This window comes from Lissotriton vulgaris, chromosome 1_2, assembly GCF_964263255.1.
Source record: "Lissotriton vulgaris chromosome 1_2, aLisVul1.2, whole genome shotgun sequence".
NCBI lineage: Eukaryota > Metazoa > Chordata > Amphibia > Caudata > Salamandridae > Lissotriton > Lissotriton vulgaris.
Genome location: NC_141686.1, coordinates 119,244,771 through 119,264,946, shown reverse-complemented (window position 1 = coordinate 119,264,946; position 20,176 = coordinate 119,244,771). Strand labels below are relative to the sequence as shown.

Below are 20,176 nucleotides of genomic sequence, written 5' to 3'. Positions count from 1 at the left end.
GGTGGTGGTGGTGGTGGTGGTGGTATTGGTGGTATTAATGGTGGTGTTGGTAAGGGTGGTGGTGTTGGTGGTGGTGGTTTTGGTGGCGGTTTTATTGATGGTGGTATTGGTGGTGGTGGAGTGGGTGGTATTGGTGGTCGTGGTATTGGTGGTGGCTGTATTGGTGGTGGTATTGGTGGTGGCGGTATTGATGGTGTTGGTGGTGTTACTGGTGGGTTGGTGGTATTGGTGCTGATGGAAGAGGTGGTATTGGTGGTATTGGTGGTGGTGGTATTTTGGTAGTATTGGTGGTGGCTGTTTTGGTGGAGTTTGTGGGATATTGGTGGTGGTATTGGGACTGGCAGTGGTATTGGTGGTGATGGTATTGGTGTTGGTGGTGGTTGTGGGATATTGGTTGGACTATTGGTATTGGTGGTGATATTGCTGGTGGTGGTATTGGTGGTGTTGATATTGGTGGTGGTATTAGTATTGGTGGTGGTGGTATTGCTGGTATGGGTGGTGGTGTTGGTGGTGGTGGTATTGGTGGTAGTGTATGGGTGGTGGTGATATTGGTGGAGGTGGTGGTATTGGTGGCGGCTATGGTATTGGTGGTGGTAATGGTGGTGGTGATGGTATTGGTGGTGTTGGTACTGGTGAGGGTGGTGGTATTGGTGGTGGTGGGGATGGTGGTATTGGTGGTGGTAGTATTGTTTGTGGGGTATTGTTGGTGGTGTTGGTACTGGTGGGGTTGGGGGTATTTAAGTATGGGCGAAATTTGTGAATTTGCGCTCCGCGAAATCGCACGAAAGCGAATTCGCGATCCGCCGAATTCGCGTATTCATGCGAATTTGCGATTTTTTTTGGTGTGTTTGCAGGGTTTTTTGCTTATTCGTGGACTGCTTGCAGAGCACCGACCGCGAGGTTGGCCATGCGGTCGTACATGGGCACGGCAAACTTGTGCGCGTTGCGTATTTTGTTTGCGGGCGCTATTGGCAATGTCGCGTTGTGTGCGGCGCGCTATTACAAGTTTGCGCGTGTTTTTGCGTGCTCGCAGTGGAAAATATCGCGCAAACTTACCCATGCGTTCCTCAGTGGGCGCGGCCATCTTGTTTTTCATTCATTGCTATGGTCCTGTGCATGCTTTTTGAATCCTGCTTGAATCTTTGCCCTTCTTTCTTTCTTTGAACTTTTTTTTGCTCTTTTTTGCTCCTTATCTATCTCTCTATTTGTCTAGATCTATATTTTGTGTTTTTTTCAACTTTTTGTTACTTTATAACTCCTTTTTTGGTTTAGCTCTATCTTTCATTTTGTTTTTCCTTTCTTCCCCCTATTCTTTTCTTCTTTCGGCCAGGACCATGGCAAAGGGAGCCGGCAAATCAAAGGGGAAGGGTCCCGCACCCTGTAGCCGGCTCCCTTGCGGGCGATTGAGGGGAGTTGATGTAGTGGCCAGGGAGGTTTTCACCGTGGTGGAGGGGGCCACCCTGGTATTTTTTGTTCTGCGCCACCTCCCTAAGGCCGTGGCAGCAGGGGGCAGGCCCAGTCAAGGGTATGGCCTCCGGGAGCATCACCAGTGGTGGGATACGGTGTGCCGGGCCATGCGGAGGGAGTCGAGGGTCCGGCGCACCTACGAACAAGCGACGCACCGGTGGGTCGACGTCCTCGACTAGGAGCAGGACCTGCTCCACCTGCTAGGTGTGGAGATCCCTGGCCTTGGTGAGTAGCTATTTAATAACTACTTCGTTTTCTTCTGCTCTGTGTTATATTGCTAATATATGTTTTTCCCGAAGAGCAAGAATGCTGCAGATTCGATTACATTGCAGGTAAATTCATGTTTAAATAGCTTCTGTGATTGCAGGCGCTCGCCTGTTCAGTGGCGTTGCTCCAATGCTTACTTGTTTGCAACTTTGTGCTCATTTGAGCAGAACTGCGTAATGCTAGAGAGACTAGAGACTCAAGTCTAGTCCTTCCTTTGTACTCCTGCTGCCACAAAGAAGAAGAGATAGTGATGGATGGATAGGTTGAGTATATTATGACTTGTTATTAGTAGTAGTAGTATGACATTTTTTAGTGCTCTGCAATCATGATGACGGACTGTGTCTGTCACGTCGCGTGCTGCTGAGTGCTGGCAGTCGTAGTAGAACCTTTTTGTTGTTGGTTTAGTTGGTTATTTACATAACTTTCCAAGTAGACGGCCTGCGATTCCAGCAATTCTGTACTATTAGTATCCTCCTAGTTGACCAGATCAGATAGGTTAATACATGTTGTGCAATTGTTGCTAATATGTAGTGCAGACGCTCTTAGACACGCTCCCAATCTGACCAATTTTAAAAAACTGCTTAAGACTCACCTCTTTCAAGTTCATGAATAGCATTCTCCTTTTTCCACTCTGTTTCAGTTTCTCCCCCGCGCCAGGACAGTCTTGACTATCGGAGCGCTTTACAAAACCACATATAACATAACATAACAATTGTTGCTAATTTGTTTCCCTGAGATCATTTTAGATTGTGGTCAAAGAAATCAAATATTTCAAAAAAACAATCCTCCATGTTGTGTTTCTTTATTTCATGATCATCAGCACCTCCCAGGGGCAAGGTGACTAGCAGCACCATTGAGACTCCGGTGGAAGAAGGTGGACAGTCACAGCGGTCCCTTGCAGGCTCTTCTGCTGGCCTCAGTAAGTTGTTCTATTGTTATATTAATACTTATACTTCCCTAACTTTTACAGCTCCTATTCAGTACAAACTGTTTCCTAATTCTTTTTTTTACAAAATAGTCTTTGATCTTCCTCTAATCTAGACTACTTCCTACATTCTTATCCTGCCTCAACCATCACTCTCTGTGCTACTACTATTTACAATTATGAGTCAGTCTGTGTAGGAAGCTAAACTTGCCCAGTCGGCAAACGGTGTTAAACCAAACTCTAACCAGAACAGAAGTTGAACCCCCAATCCCCTGACCGACTATGTAGTGTGTCTGACCAATGATTTGACGACCCAGAACAACAGAAGAAGACTACCGCTGAGTCCCGGCCTATCTGAGTCGCTGAAACATGACTTCCAAGTGCAGTTGTTCAAATCCTTCCGCTCCGTCACTCGTGAACAAAAACCACACAGTGTTTGTTAGTTTTAAAGTTTTATTTTCAATTAAGAAATGAAAAAAAAAATTATTTATTTTTAATAGCGTAGTATTCGGAGTGCGCACTGCTGATAGATGACGTTAAAGTTTAAACAACATTCCCATGAATCAAATTACTTTAACGTAATAGTTAACAGACACATGAAATTATTAAAAAACTGCGCAGGAGCCACCACCTTCTTTAAAGTACTTAAAGTACTGCTGGTGATGACTTACTAGTAGTTGGTGAATCGTTCTGTTGGGAGAAGGGCAATGTAATCTTCTTTCAGTAATTAGAAAAATGGTGCACATTAAGCAAGCATTCATCAGTTGTCCTAAGAAGTGTAGCATTTAATGGAATAAGCATATAAAAAGTTAACACCCTCCCCTAACCCGTTACTATTTTTCAATCCCAGTAATAAAAAATGTATTATGTAACATTTCCTTCCATTACGAGACGAAATAGGGGGTTGTGTATGGCATCTGAAAATATGACATGTTTTTTCTAGACGTCACAACATCTGATGCGGCACAGTTGATCACCAGAGCCGGGGCCAGCACTGCGGAGGGCTCCACTCTAGAGGCGGATGCGGCGGCGCCACCAGGAGGAGATGGTGGGGAAGTCTCAGCGGCGGCAGACGGTGGTAAGTTATTATACTCCTTACTTATTGACATTTTTGAGTAGGCTCGCAAAGGAGTGTATGATGTACTGTACAGTACACTAGTACAAGTACACTGTACTGTTAAGAACAGTTACTAATTTAGAACTAACTTTTTGGCTATCACGGAGAAGACAGTCAACCTTGACTTGTAATAGCATTAGCGGCGGTACTTCTCGGGTAAGCAATGACCCCTTCTATTTGACTTTAACTCAGCTGGCAAACTTTTATCGTGAAGCCAAGTCATATCAGATGTACTTTAGGGATGTGAAGAACGAAAAGTGAAAGAAGGGTGAAATGAAGGACGAGCGAGTCTTAACATGTATAACTGTAAAGAATGGTGTTTTTGAATGCAAGTCAAGAGAAGAAGACGGTGGTTTCCAAAATATAATGAAAAGGGTGTTAGTTGGTTGTTGAGAAAAAGAAAACTTGGGACATTTGAGACATTTAAAAGAATGATTGAGGTACTTTGGAAGCCTGGATGTTATCTTCTTTTTCCTCATTGATAGCAGAGGTGTATGATGTAGTAGAGCAGACGCTGAGTGGATAAAGATTGTTACTTTGAACAGCATGTCCATGCCAGAGTAGCAAAGCTGAGGAAATCCAAATACTAGAATTTGTGATTGATCACAAATACTCCCTGCCTTGACTAACAGTACAGTACTTTACTTTGCAAGCACAGCGTCTATTGTGTATGGATTGTATAGTTGACAACATTATATCAAGTCAAGTCCCTTCCTCCGCCAATTATGGGTTCCACACTCACTCCCTATGTAATAATTTTATTTCAGCTGTGTCATGGGTGGACTATCGCTGTAGTTCACTCAATCTATCAAAATAAAGCACCAAAAAGGCATCCATCACATAACCAAAGATCATGTGATCGGTAGGATAATGATATATGATCAGAATTGAAAAATCTCCATTCTTCTTTTGTTGTAGTAAAGGCCCGGGGGGCAGTGCGAAAGATATCATTACATTGAGCAGTAGCCCTTGATGTAACCGAGTATGGCCAGTGGCAGAGCCAACCCTTAAAAAAGTAAGAGCTTCCTATCCCCACCTGCATGTACTGCTTAAAGTACTGCAAGTCTGCGTCATCATGGCTGAGTAAGCTGCCATGCCGGCTACCACAAGTTCACATACCACTAATTTATTTTGCAAAACAAGAGAAAAAAACAGAAGACTTTTTTTAGTACTCTCTGACTATGTATGTAATGTATTAGTGAGTCCATCCGTCCTGCTAGCGGAATTCCTGAAACTCCCAGTAATGTCACAGGCCTTCAAAGATGGCGGAAAGATACATGGCAAAATGTTATACTGTGTTTGCTACTTGCTGGTGTTACTGAGAGTCAACTTTCTGGAAAATTATTTTGACTTTATGTTAAAGACTATTGGCTACAGTTTTTTCTTTCTTTCTTCATATAGATGCTACTCCAACAAAGCTCACCAGAAAGGAGATGGCTGTCCGGGCCAGGGCCCCTTAAGCTGGAGGCTATTTGTGCCGAGTATCGGCGGCTGTGGGCTCGGGAGCAGGAAAAGACAGCAACCACTGCATCCTCCTCCAGTGCCCCCGTGTCCACCAGCCAGAAGCCTCCAGCCAAACAGAGCTGTGGCCCGACAGCCTCCCGCCGCCACACAGCAGCAACACGATTAGCTGCCCCCCCCCACCAGATCCTGGATGGTACGTCAGCACCGCCTCCGTAAGAGAGTGGAGTACCAGGAGCGTATGGCTGAAAAACATCAGCGCCAGCTCCGGGACCTCCGCAAAGAGCTGCGGGACGTGCAGCAACAGCTGTCCACACTACGCCACCGGAGAAAGTGACTGTCCCTTGCCCCCCTTTTTTTTTTAAAGACTGTTGGGGGGGTGTGAATTGGGTGTTTGGGAAAGCGGAATTTTGGACTTTTGGACATTGGTTGGGGTTAGGTAGGGGGTGAGTTGGGTTAATTAATTTTATTTTTGTACTACATGAATATATTTCTTAATAATTATTTTTCATACCAAAACATAGTATACACGTTCATATTATTTTTTGTGGGGGTGGGCGGTGGTTACTGGACGTTTAGTTTCTTCCAACTTACCAGCATGAATGAAACATCTAGTCCTGAAATGTACCAAAGTGCCAGTAACCGAGTTAGTGAATTCAGTAGCCCTACTAGTACTTTACTAGTAGTACTGGCAGTCTCTGCTCTCCTCCCAGTCCTAGCCCATTAGTCTACCTCTTCAAAATGCTTATCTTACCTGTGATTCGTGTTTGAGAATAGCGGTAGCCACACGTCTGCCTGCATGGCAAATGATTGGTTGTTGACATGAATCCTCAACGGATGAAATATCATTGTTGTGCTGGTAGTAGTAGTGGTACACACTGGCAGTAGCAACATATGAAAAAAAAGGAAACAAAACATTGAGTGGCCTGACGAAGCATTAGAAAGAGTACGATAGATAGTACGCTTCAGAACAGTGCCATAAACTGTAGCCTAAGCAGTGCTAAAGTAATCTAAATATAACTTTACTAGCTTCGTGGACTATGGCTACTATAAGAAATATTATATGAAGGCAAAGGATACTTAAACATAAGAATTAACCATTTGATTTGTCATGTGTACGAGCATGATGTTTGCTGCTCAATTCACGATGTCGCACATGAAATTCCATTTTCCAACATGTTTCTGGTGCTGCTTAGACCTTATCCTCCCCTGCAAGTGTGTGGAATTTCTTGTTGTCATAGTCATACCTCAATGAAAAACCACACAGCCCACGGGAAGAGGGTTAGGGTTTTTGAAGATTGGATGGGAATGGGGTTTTTTGGGAAAAGTTTTGTGAGAGAAGAAAAAAAAACACTGCATGTACAAACAACAAATGAAGAGAAACACATTTTTGGATTCATAGATATCCATAAATCTTTTACGGAACATAAAGGTAGTATACTAATGCATAAAAATAGCAAAGAAATGTATGAAATAGCTGGAGAGATGACATTGAAGCAGAGAACAAAGAAACGCACCTGGTCACATTCGTAGAAGTTCAAGTTTTTTACAACAATAGCATTTAAGAGATAAGGAGAAGTTAAGAGAGAATACTGTAACTTTATGTTGTAGTTGTCGTGTTGAATTGGTGAAGTTGCATGCAGCCTGCCATTCCTCTTATTCGCGATAGACTCCTCCATTCCATCTTACGCTCCGTCGATGAATATTGGTGACCAGACACACTGTCCTCTGGCTGCCTGATGCGTAATTGCGGATTGGGTCTGAGTTCAGTGTTTGTTCCATGGCACATAGTAAAAGCCGTCCTGATGGGAAAAAACAGTAAGTGAACCAGTTAAAAAAAATATAAGGTACGCTGTGTAGTGCAAAAATAACACTTTCAGTTTCAGAGTCAACAGTGTTACAAAACATACAAGCATCATTTCGAAAGTGCGTACTCTGAGTCTCCTTTTCAAGGATAAATAAGTGTGGGCGAAATTTGCGGATCTTTCCCCTCAAGCTAGGTGTAAAGTGTAAACTGCGATTTTAGAACCCTAACCCTAACCCAAACCCTAGGCCCTAACCCCCTTTTTTCACTAAGGATTTAGTCCAAACTACTTGATTCCGATATTAGACCCATAGTTACCAAATCACTCCATGCGCGCCCTGCAGCTAGGTCCTAACTCCCCTTTCCAACCATGGATTTTCTTCAAACCACTTGCAACCAAAATTAGGCATGCCCAGCATTGCTCAAAGACCCCCCAAAACCCCCCCAAACACCAGGATCCCCCCAAACAGCCCCCCAAAAACAGGCAAGTGAGCAAAAACGGAAAAACGTTTTCACCATGGATATAGTCCAAACCGCTTGATTCCAATATTAGACCTTCCCAGCAATGCCCCAAGACCCACCAACCCACCCGCAAAACAGTAGAACACCCCCAACAGGCAAAAAGCAAAAATGCAAAATCTCATACTTAGAATATTTCCGGCCTAGTTCCCAAATCACTCCATGCACGCTCTGCAGCTAGGCCATAACTCCCCTTTTCCACCATGGATTTCCTTAAAAACAAATGCAATCAAAGTTACACTGTGCCAGCAGTGCTCCCAGACCCCCCAACCCCCCCAAACACCAGGACCCCCCAAACAGCCCCCCAAAAATAGGCAAGTGAGAAAAAACAGAAAAACTTTTTTACCATGGATTTTGTTCAAACCACTTGATTCCGATATTAGACCTTCCCAGAAATGCCCCAAGACCCGCCAACCCACTTGCAAAAAAGCAGAACCCCCCCCCCCCCCAAACAGGCAAAAAGCAAAAATGCAAAATCTCATACTTAGAATATTTTTGGCCTAGTTCCCAAATACCTCCATGCGCACTCTGCAGCTAGGCCATAACTCCCCTTTTCCACCATGGATTTCCTTAAAAACAAATGCAGTCAAAATTAGACTGTGCCAGCAGTGCTCCCAGACCCCCCAAACCCCCCAAATACCAGGAACCCCCCAAACAGCCCCCCAAAAACAGCCAAGTGAGCAAAAACAGAAAAACTTTTTCACCATGGATTTTGTCCAAACCACTTGATTCCGATATTAGACCTTCCCAGCAATGCCCCAAGACCCGCCAACCCACCCGCAAAAAAGCAGAACCCCCCACACAGGCAAAAAGCAAAAAATGCAAAATCTCATACTTAGAATCTTTTCGGCCTGGTTCCCAAATCACTCAATGCGCGCTCTGCAGCTAGGCCATAACTCCCCTTTTCCACCATGGATTTCCTTAGAAACAAATGCAATCAAAATTAGACTATGCCAGCAGTGCTTCCAGACCCCCCAAGCCCCCCCCAAACAACAGGAACCTCCCCAAACAGCCCCCCAAAAACAGGAAAGTGAGCAAAAACTGAAAAACTTTTTCACCATGGATTTTGTCCAAACCACTTGATTCCGATATTAGACCTTCCCAGCAATGCCCCAAGACCCGCCAACCCACCCGCAAAAAAGAAGAACCCCCCCCCAAACAGGCAAAAAGCAAAAATGCAAAATCTCATACTTAGAATATTTTCGGCCTAGTTCCCAAATCACTCCATGCGCGCTCTGCAGCTAGGCCCTAACTCCCCTTTTCAACCATGGATTTTCTTCAAACCACTTGCAACCAAAATTAAGCATGTCCAGCATTGCTCAAAGACCCCCCAACCCCCCAAAACACCAGGAACCCCCCCCCCCAAACAGCCCCCCAAAAACAGGCAAGTGAGCAAAAACGGAAAAACTTGTTCACCATGGATTTAGTCAAAACCACTTCATTCCGATATTAGACCTTCCCAGCAATGCCCCAAGACCCGCCAACCCACCCGCAAAAAAGCAGAACCCCCCCCCAAACAGGCAAAAAGCAAAAATGTAAAATCTAATACTTAGCAAAATTTAGGCCTAGTTCCCAAATCACTCAGTGCGCGCTCTGCAGCTAGGCCCTAACTCCCCTTTTCCACCATGGATTTTCTCCAAACCACTTGCAACCAAAATTAGGCATTCCCAGCATTGCTCCAAGACCCCCCAAACCCCCCAAACACCAGAAACCCCCCCAAACAGCCCCCCCGAAAACACGAAAGTGAGCGAAAAGTCTGAAAACGGAAAATCTTTTTCACCATGGATTTTGTCTAAACCACTTGATTACGATATTAGACCTTCCCAGCTATGCCCCCAGACCCCTGCAGCCAACGGCAAAAAAGCAGAACACCCCCAAACAGGCAAAAAGCAAAAATGCAAAAACGGGGACTTAGACAAATTTAGGCCTAGTTCCCAAATCACTCCATGCGCGCTCTGCAGCTAGGCCCTAACTCCCCTTTTCCACCATGGATTTTCTCCAACCACTTGCAACCAAAATTAGGCATGCCCACTATTGCTCCAAGACACCCCAGCCCCCCAAACACCGGGAACCCCCCAAACAGCCCCCCCGAAAACACAAAAGTGAACGAAAAGTCTGAAAACGGCAAAACTTTTTCACCATGGATTTTGTCCAAACCACTTGATTCCGATATTAGACCTTCCCAGCAATGCCCCAAGACCCGCCAACTCACCCGCAAAAAAAGCAGAACCCCCCAAACAAGCAAAAAGCAAAAATGCAAAAACGGGGACTTAGACACATTTCGGCCTAGTTCCCAGATAACTCCGTGCGCGCTCTGCAGCTAGGCCCTAACTCCGGTTTTCCAACATGGATTTTCTCCAAACCACTTGCAACCAAAATTAGGCATGCCCAGCATTGCTCCTAGACCCCTCAACCTCCCCCAAACACCAGGAACACCCCCAAACAGCCCCCAAAAACACAAAAGTGAGCGAAAAGTCTGAAAACTGAAAAACTTTTTCACCATGGATTTTGTCCAAACCACTTGATTCTGATATTAGACCTTCCCAGCTATGCCCCAGACCCCTGCAGCCACCCGCAAAAAAGCAGAACACCCCCAAACAGGCAAAAAGCAAAAATGGGCCTACCTCAATTCAGTCCAAATGCGCTCTGCAGCTAGGCCCTAACTCCCCTTTACCACCATGGATTTTCTGAAAAACAAATGCAATCAAAATTATGCTATCCAAGCAGTGTTCCCAGACCCCCAGACCCTCCCCCACTAATCTAGAACACCCATAAATAGCCCCCCAAAAACACGTAATACTGCTAGGCATCAGTTTAAATTGTGCCAAAACGCTGTCTGCAACTAGGCCCAAACCCCCCTTTTCCACCATGGATTTTCTTCAAACCACTCGCAATCAAAATTAGACTATCCCAGCAGTGCTCCCAGCCCCCCCAGACCCACCCCCACAAATCTAGAACACCCCCAAACAGCCCCCCAAAAACATGCATTACTGGTATATTCAAAACATGACAAATTGCGCTGTTCACAAAACATTGCTGTTTTCAGCACTTCCACTACTTCGATCCTTTTGAAAGTTACCTGGACGGTCACTTGTTCCAGCGATTCCCAAGAATCTCAGCAAGGCAGAACAAAATCGAACCACTGCGCTCTTTGAAGAAGAAGAAGAAGAAGAAGGTCTACGACTAGTTTTCACTTAGTTTTCACCCAAACACATGCGCCCGCAAAACACCCAAAAAGCCAAAAATTCTGCCATATCTGGACCAAAGAACACCAAACCCCCCTAAAACCTTGCCAACATCATTATGAACGAGCCTGCTTCGGGCCCGAGCCCTGGACTCAGCGTAAACCATACCAACGGAAACCACAAAACCCTAGTAAATCGCTTTGTCTGTCTGTGTCAAAGAGCCTAGGTATGCTACATCAGGAGGATGCTTCACTCAGTGGTGTCTGCCTTGACAGTCTGCATGGCCCTGCCGCAAGCATGGGCCAAAAATCAGTCCCGCTCAAGAATTTGCGATTTTTCAGTAATTTCGCGAGATTTGCGAAATACCGAAAAACAGCAAATTTTGCAAACATAACGGATGTTTAGCCCAAGCTTGAGGCAGTGCCATGCAGACGGTCAAGGTAGGCACGACTGAGTGAAGCAACCTGATGTAGCATACCTAGGCTCTTTGTCAGACAGACAAAGCATATCTAATTGTATGCAGCAAGCCACATCGCCCCAATTTTACATGAACTGCGTTCTGGAGTGGACTCTGCCTTGCAGAACAACAACAGTACACTGCCTCGCCCTCGACCACTACATACCACGAATAGACAGACATGTAGTTCTGCTGTAGTAGTTGTTGTAGACTGGTTTACCTGTTTGCCACTCATGAATTGGCCATAGTTCTTCCGTAAACTGACCCTGATGATCCATCCATCCCAGTGAGTGACTGTAAAGAAAAAAGATATATTATTTAATCAATCATCATGGTATATTGGCAAGTGAGTCCGCTCCAAGGACATTTTGCATATTGTGAAATGCAACATAGTGGCCCCTGAATTTGAAGTACAATTTGAATCAAACAAGGTAAAAAAAAACAGAGTACTTGACATGAGTTACAATTACTGTGCAAAAGATTAAATTATAACTAAGACAAGACATATGATTCATCATTTCATGCACAAAAAACAAACAGCAATTGGTTTCATCAGAGCCAGACAGCCATTGCTGTCCACTGCATGCCATCTTCTCAATTATTCATTACCTGTTCTACTTTTTGTCCGCATCTTCTTCGGAAAGTGAGGGCCCACAGGGCAGCCTCTCCTGTCAATATCAGAAGTAACTCTGTCAGCAAACAGCAAGCATGTAGTCAGTCACTAATTTCAGTCCCACTTGAGGGGACTCGTCGTAATCCATTCATCTGCAAGTTGCAAAACAAAGAAAGACACACAGGAATAAAACTGAATAAGGACGAAAAAAAGGAAGTCATTTTCAGGCCTTGGTGTCAGGGAAGTAGAGCTCATCCTCAAACTCCATGAATTGAGACGGGAGTAGGTCAGCTAACAGAGAAGAACTTCCATCATCTAACTCGGTGTCCTCTTCTTCCTGCGTGCCTTCACGTACTTTGTAATCTGGTGGTATGAAGTGCTGATTCATCTTGACCAGTGTTAACCTCTCCACATTTTTGGGCGAGAGGCGTGTTCTTTTTTAAATTACAATGGCACCAGCAGCACTGAAAACACGTTAAGAAGACACGCTTGCGAGTGGGCAAGACAAATAATTTAGAGCCAGGTTGGTGATCAGTGGCCATGGAGGCATTTTCCTGTACCAATACAGCAATGGGTTCTGATTAACAAAGACCTCTGTTGGGTCATCCAGATTGGCCTGCACCATCGACTCAAGGTTCTCCACGGTTGCTCCACTTTGTGTACCATCTGTGGCCTTTGCCGCACTGGAACGAGCAAACCCTTGATGAGTTAGCCAATCTGCGTCCGACAATATTATGGTTGGGCCTGGTGCAGGTGAGGATGATGATACGGTTGCTGCTAGTGTCGGTAATGGCTGTGAGGGAAAGTGAATCCCTTCGCCTACAGATTCAGAAGTGGTACTTGACGCCGGATGGCCTGCTGATTCAGTTGGACTTCTGCCGGCTCCTTGAATTTTCTGCCGATCTTTTTCGAACCGAGTGGCTGACACAGCTAGCCAATGTTTGTACTTTGAAACATCTGCTTCATCAAAAGGAATGAATGGTTTTCTGGCCACTGCCTTTTTGTACCGTGGATCCAGTGTAGTGGCACAAGTGTAATGTTGTTCTGTATGTATGTTTTTAAGCCTTTCATTGTCAACTAAGCGGCTTAATAACCTCTCCTCCAACTGATATGCGTCTTGCTTTTCAGCAGCATCTCTGAACGTTGAAGACACCGCCTTCAGTTGATGCTCTAGCATGCACAACAATGGGATAGCTTTGCCCAAAGAATAGTCCTCCCTGCTGACTTCACGTGTGAAGACCTCTAAAGGACGAAGCATGTCTGTCAGGCTTTTAACTAGCTTCCATTCCTCCAACTCTAGCCTCATGTCTTTCATAGTAGAACCCCGTCGAAAGACATACTCATTGATTACCATGCACTGCTCAGACAGACGCTCAAGCATGTAAAAGGTACCAACGTGTTGCCACCTCCTGGATGAGTCCTTTGACTGGCAGTCTACGTTCATGTTGTGATGTGCCAAGATCACTGGTCGATGGTGATTGAACAACCAAAGTGGCTGCCGCAGAAGCACTCATGGTGTTGGACCTAACTTGGCGTGGTGGTACTGAGCCCAATGAAGCGGAGGTGCTGCTCCCAGCTTGGTCGCCGGCGGACACCGCTGCTGCTGCAGGCGTAGTTTTTTTTCTCCCAAAAAAGGTGTCGGTGGGCACACCAGTCTCCTTGGTAGGTGGTGCCACTTGCTTCTTCTGCTCCTTCTTACTGGCAGTGGCACTGGCAACTTTTTTCGCTGAGGCGCTATGGCCACCTTTCTTTGGAGCCATCTTCTTCAGATATCAGAACAGCAGGCCGCAGTTGCACGAGTTGCAGAGTTGTCTTGTCTGTGGCCACATGTGATGTCACGTTACGTTGTGCTGCACAAACAGCTGCAGGGCTTCTTCCTGGCACTGGTGGTTCTCTTGTGCACCTAAACGCAATGGAAGCCAGAGGAACATCAGTTAAACACCCCAAAAAGTCGAAAAACACACAAACATCACCACAATCCAATGCCATCCATGCCCTCAATGATATTTAATTTCAAAACACCCCACAGAAAGGCTAGGCCCATGCACCACTCACTACACCTGGGCATAATGGTTGAAAGCAAGGCAAACTGCGTGCAGGCCTGAGCACACTGCCTGGCTTCAAAATGGCCCCTTGACCCCCACCACATGGCCAGGCCCTGCCTGTACCAGGCCTCAAAATGGCCCCACCCACATGGCCAGCCCCCAACAATACCCCAAAAAGTCATAAAAACACACAAAAATCAACAGAATCCAATGCCATCCATGCCCTCAAGGATGTTTAAATTCAAGACACCCCGCAGAAAGAATAGGTCCATGCACCACTCACTACACCTGGGCCTACTGGCTAGTGAGGCTTTACAGGCACCCCGAAAATAAAAAAAAAATCAACTTATAACAGTGAGCTAAAATTCCATGACATAAATGAGAATTAAGTTAAAAACAAATCACAGAAACAGTTGTATCATGCACCCATGACTAACCCTGGGCCTACTGGTTACTGTGGCTACCCACATTATATATTTTTTTAAAGTTGTGAAAAAAAATTAAAACTGTAGTTGCCTCAACTGCAATGCCCCCAACAAACAACACCAACTTACGTGTAAAATCTCAAGTCCAAAAGTGATCCAAACTCCAAAGTCCAAAAAGTCCTCAAATACAAATATCCAGCAGCAGCCACAAAAAAGTAATCCTTCCAGCTCCAGATCCAAATCAAAAGTGACCAGGACATGGACAAAGCACTGGGAGGAACCTGCTGGACAGGAACAGAAAGTTGGAGACTCTGGGGCACTTCATTCCTCCCACCCCTCCCCAAAAAAAGGACTCCTTGCACCAAAAAGTGCAGCCAAATGTCAATCTGAGGAGTTATTCTGATCAAAATCATCATTTTCAGAAGGTTTATGCTCCCTGCGGTGGATTTCTTGTGCAGAAGTGCAATTTTTGCAATTTCAGGAACGCGAACTGTTCAAATCTCCAACCGGGAGTCAGCTGCGCGCCGCATCTACGTGTTCGGCATTGTTAACTTCTGCAATGCGTGATCGCGGGTTTTTATGACGTACTCGCGTTGTCAAACTCTCGCTGTGCAAGATGGCGAGCCGCGATGACGTAATTGCGTTTGAAAATCTCTCGCACGATCACGCAGCAAGATCGAAAATGGCGCAGCACACGCAAACTGGGAGAAAAACAACTCGGCGGACTCAGATTCACGGTAAGTCAACGCCGCGCGCGCGATATTGTATTTTTCAAGCGCGACCAAGCAAAGTAATTCGCAGCTTGCGAATTTGCGGATTTTTGGGCACATTCGCGTGATTCACGGATCGCAAAATTGTCAAAAATCCGCAAATTCGCCAGCGAAACGGATTTTACGCCCATATTGGTGTTGGTGGTATTGGTGGTGGTTTTGGTGGTGGTATTGGTGGTGGTTGTGGAATATTGGTCGTGGTATTGGTGTTGGCAGAGGTAGTGTTGGTGGTGGTATTGGTGGTGTTCGTAATGGTTGTCGTATTGGTGGTAATACTGGTGGTGTTGGTATGGGTGGTGTTGGTATTGGTATTGGTGGCGGTTGTATTGATGGTGGTATTGGTGGTGGAGGGGGTGTTATTGATGGTGGTGGTGGTATTGGTGGTGTAGGTGGTGATACTGGTAGGGGTGGTGGTATTGGTGGTGATGGAGGTGGTGGTATTGGTGGTATTGGTGGTGGTGGTATTGGTGGTATTGGTGGTGGTTTTGGTGGTGGCTGTGGGATATTTGATGGTATTGGTGTTGGCAGTGGTAGTGTTGGTGGTGGTGGTATTGGTGGTGTTGGTAATGGTGGTGGTATTCGTGGTAATAATGGTGGTGTTGGTATGGGTGGTGGTGGTGGTGTTGGTGGTGGTGGCCTTGGTGGTGGTTGTATTGATGATGGTATTGGTGGTGGTGGAGGGGGTGGTATTAATGGTGGTGGTGGTATTGGTGGTGGCATTGGAGTTGGTGGTATTGATGGTGGTATTGGTTGTGTTGGTGGTGGCACTGGTGGAGGTGGTGGTATTGGTGGTAGTGGTATTGGTGGTGGTATTGGTGTTGCTGGTATTGGTAGGGGTTGTATTAATGGTGGTGGTAGAGGTATTGGTGGTGGTGGTGGTGTTATTGGTGATATGGGTGGTGGTATTGGTGGGGGTGGTGGTATTGGTGGTGGTGGTGGTTTTGGTGGTGGTGGTATCGGTGGTTGTATTGGTGGTGGTGGTATTAGTATTGGTGGTGGTGTTGGTATTGGTGGTCTTGGTGGTGGTGGTATTGCTGGTATGGGTGGAGGGGTTGGTGGCATTGGTGGCAGTGGTGATATTGGTGGTGGTGGTATTGGTGTTGGTGGTGGCATTGGTGGTGATGGTGATATTGGTGGTGGTTGTGGGATATTGATGGTTGTATTGATGTTGGTAGTGGTATTGGTGGTGGTGGTAGTATTGGTGGTGTTGGTAATGGTAGTGGTATTAATGGTGGTGGTGGTATGGGTGGTGGTGTTGGTGGTATTGGTTGCGGTTGTATTGACAGTGGTATTGGTGGTGGGGGTGTTATTGCTGGTGGTGATATTGGTGGTGTTGGTATTGGTGGTAGTATTGGTGGTGGTATTGGTATTGGTGATGGTGGTATTGCTGGTATGGGTGGTGGTGATATTGGTGATGATGTATGGGTGGTGGTGATTTTGGTGGTGGTGGTGGTATTGGTGGCGGTGGTGGTATTGGTTGTGGTGGTGGTGGTATTGGTGGGGTAGTGGTGGTGGTGGTGGTACTGGTGGGGGTGGTTATATTGGGGGTGGTGGTATTGGTGGTGGTAGTGGTATTGGTGTTGGTGGTATTGGTGGTGGTATTGGTGGTGTTGGTGGTATTAGTGGTGTTGGTGGTGGTACTGGTGGGGGTGGGGTATTGATGATGGTAGAAGTGGTGGTATTGGTGGTGGTGGTATTGGTGTTGGTGGTATTGGTGGTGGTAGTGCTGGTGGTGGTTGTGGGATATTGGTGGTGGTATTGGCATTGGCGGTGGTATTGGTGGTGATGTTGATGGTGTTGGCATTGGTGGTAGTATTGGTGGTGGTGGTGTGGTGGCATGGGTGGTGGTGTTGGTAGTGGTGACAGTATTGTGGTAGTTGTATTGATGTTGTTATTTGTGGTGGTAGAGGGGGTGGTATTGATGGTGGTGGTGGTATTGGTGGTGGTGGTATTGGTGGTGGTGGTACTGGTGGTGTTGATGATGGTACTGGTGGGGGTGGTGGTATTGGTTTTTTATTGGTATTGGTAGTGGTGGTACTGGTGGTGTTGGTGATGGTCCTGGTGGGGGTGGTGGTATTGGTGTTGGTGGTATTGGTGGTGTTGGTATTGGTGGTGGTGGCATTGGTGGTGGTGGTGGTATGGGTGGTATGGGTGGTGGTGTTTTTGGTGGTGGTATTGGTGGTGGTTGTATTGATGTTGGTATTTGTGGTGGTGGAGGGGTTGGTATTGTTGGTGGTGGTATTGGTGGTGGTGGTAGTGGTATTGGTAGCTGTGCTCCGAGTACTGGTGGTGGTGGTATTGGTGGTGATGGTATTGGCGGGGTTGGTATAGGTGGTGGTGGTATTGGTGGTTGTTGTGGTATTGGTGGTTGTGGTATTGGTGGTGGTGGTGGTATTGGCCGTGGTGTTATTGGTGGTTGTATTGGTGGTGTGGTATTGGTGATGGTGGTATTGGTGGAGGTATTGATGGTGGTATTGGTGGAGGTGATGGTATTGATGGTGGTGTTAATGGTGGTGGTATTTGTAGTGGTTTTGTTGCTAATAAAACAGGCTTTTGAAAACAACTGGTCAGGTGGCTTTAGTACAGAAGACATGTAACACAGAAGTGCTGTTGTTAGCATCAGCCATTAACACAGGATTATGTGCTTCCTGGAATTCACATGACTTTTGCTAATCATTTCTAAATCCATTTTACTTAGGGGGGAGGATTTGAAACAGGCACAAAACAATGATGGGTTAACCCCTTGCACGCTGATGACGGAACCGTTCCGTCATCAGCTGCGGGTGCGCTGTGATGATGACGGAGCGGTTCCGTCATGGCCCGCTCGCCGCTCATGCGCGGCGCGAATTCCGCGCCTGCGCTGAACGTTCTATTGAGCGGTGCGGGCCATGACGGAACCGCTCCGTCATGAGCACAGCTCAACCGAGGCTGGTGATGGAGCGGTTCCGTCACCAGCATGCGGCCGCTGCGCGCCCGCACCGCCCCCTTAATGCCGCGGCGGAATAGCCGCCGCAGCGAAGGGGTTAAAGTGATTGAAAGCCGGCACCTGTGTTACAGGGGCGGCCGTGCTACTTAACAAAACACAAGCGGTTTCAGCTGAAGCAGCACATGTATTGGTGGAGGTGGTATTGTTGGTATTGGTGGTGGTATTGGCAGTGTTAATATAGGTGGTGGCTTTGTTGGTGGTGGTATTGGTGGTGGTGGTTGTGGTATTGATGGTGGGATTAGCAGTGGCAGTGGTATTGGTGGTAGTGTTTTTGGTGCTATTGGGGGTGGGAATATTGGTGGTGGTGGTATTGGTGTTGGTGGTGGTATTGGTGGTGATGATATTGGTGATGGTGGTATTGGTGGTGGTATTGATGGTGGTGGTATTGGTGGTGGTGGGCCTATTGGTGGAGGTATTGGTGGTGGTTTTGTTGTTAATAAAACAGGCTTTTTAAAACAACCGGTCAGGTGGCTTTAGTACAGATGACATGTAACACTGATTTGCTGTTGTCAGCTTCAGCCCATTAGCACAGGATTATGTGCTTCCTGGAATTCACATGACTTTCGCTAATCATTTCTAAATTCATTTTACTTGGGGGGGCTAGGGTTGAAACAGACACAAGATAATGCCGGGTTAATGTGATTGAAAGCAGGCGCCTTGTTAGTGGGGCGGCCTTGCTGCTTAAAAAAACACAACCGGTTTCAGCTGACGACGCGCATGTCTGGCCTGCAGTAATACAAACTAAATAAAGTAAATAGTGCATACAGACTAAATAACAGGTCCCGTGTAACAACCGAAGTAAAAGGGACTGTCGCCATGGGAGGGTGCAAATGATGACACAGCCGTACTAAGGAGTGACTAACAAGCCTATCAACGAATCCAAAAGCAGCATTTAGGAAATACAATGATACAAGCCAATGAAAAATATGGGAGGAGAGTGGGCGCTGCTTCTTTCCCATACTCTACAACAACCGTCTTGCAGAGCGAGTAGTGCATGCGCACTGCTGGTAGGCTTAACCTAAAAACCTATACTGGTTTAGTTATTGGAAGCACTTCCCAACGCTCCTGCTCTGCTGCTCCAGATATAAGTCACCGAAGAATCGCTGCTTGGTGACACTTGTCAGTCCAATGCTTCGTCTCCTCTTTGAGAGCCCCAGGAATTCCTGTGCAAACGTGAGTTTTAGCAGTATTAAACACTCCTTGCCACAGGAACGCTGCACTTCGGCAACACATGCAGGCACTTGGCTAGTTCTGCATTCTTCCTTGGGAACGCTGACTATCTTGTATCACTAACTAATCAGGTTAGGGAGTTACCATATTCGATTAGCTTGACACATTATAACATGATTCTGTACCCAGTATTAACTTATGACCTGCCAATTGTCCTTACTATGGTAGAATCTGCTGGTCTGCGTTTCTTGGTCTGTGAAATGTGCTTGTTATGAATTTTTCCCTAACGTGCAGAGGGACTTTGATGATGACCTCCTATGAGGTGGACACCTGCCTTCTACAGTTTTTACATTTTGGATTTGCAAACAGCATTTTATGAGGAGAAATTGTCACCAGTCTAGAAGGCCTACTGCAAATCACGACAGATCAATGCAATATGCATAAAACACAAGCTTTAATGTCGGACAGTGACAGGGGTCTTAGCTTATCTTGTACATTACAATTTCACATATTAACTATCACAGTGGTGTAACTCTAATTAAACAGCATGGTGTATATGATGTCTAGAGTGCTTGTGCAATGTAGAAGTCCGAAATGTCAATATGTGTTTACAATAACTTGAAGACTGCATTTGTGATGTCTAGAATGACAACATAAGGAGAGGTAAGGGGCATCGAGCACACAGCACATGACCTAATTACCCCTATAGAAGGCCGTGTTTCAAGTGGAAGCACAATAATAGCTTGATGCGAGTTCGGTGTGTCATCCTGTTCCAGTCATTCATAAGGGTCTTAACCCACACTAGGATGTGAACTTTCTCACGAGGTCCTGGGAGCCGATGGGGTGTTATTGAGCAGGTATCCCAGACACTTGTTAGACAACTGGTTATGTATCAACAGACATGGAGTGAGAAACTGGACATTCGCCAGTACACCTACAGGCTGGGGTGTATTCATCAACCCTTG

At 46.1% G+C, this 20,176-nt stretch overlaps 1 protein-coding gene across 1 annotated transcript in view; it reads left to right on the top strand.

The window, feature by feature from the left end:
- The window catches only part of LOC147734664 (uncharacterized), a 5,992,067-nt gene that overhangs the window by 5,216,736 nt on the left and 755,155 nt on the right, over nt 1-20,176 (top strand). Inside the window, exon 37 of the mRNA XM_086952471.1 lies at nt 10,727-10,735. Within this exon, the coding sequence (XP_086808597.1) occupies nt 10,727-10,735 (9 nt within the window). The remainder of the gene's footprint in view (nt 1-10,726; nt 10,736-20,176) is intronic.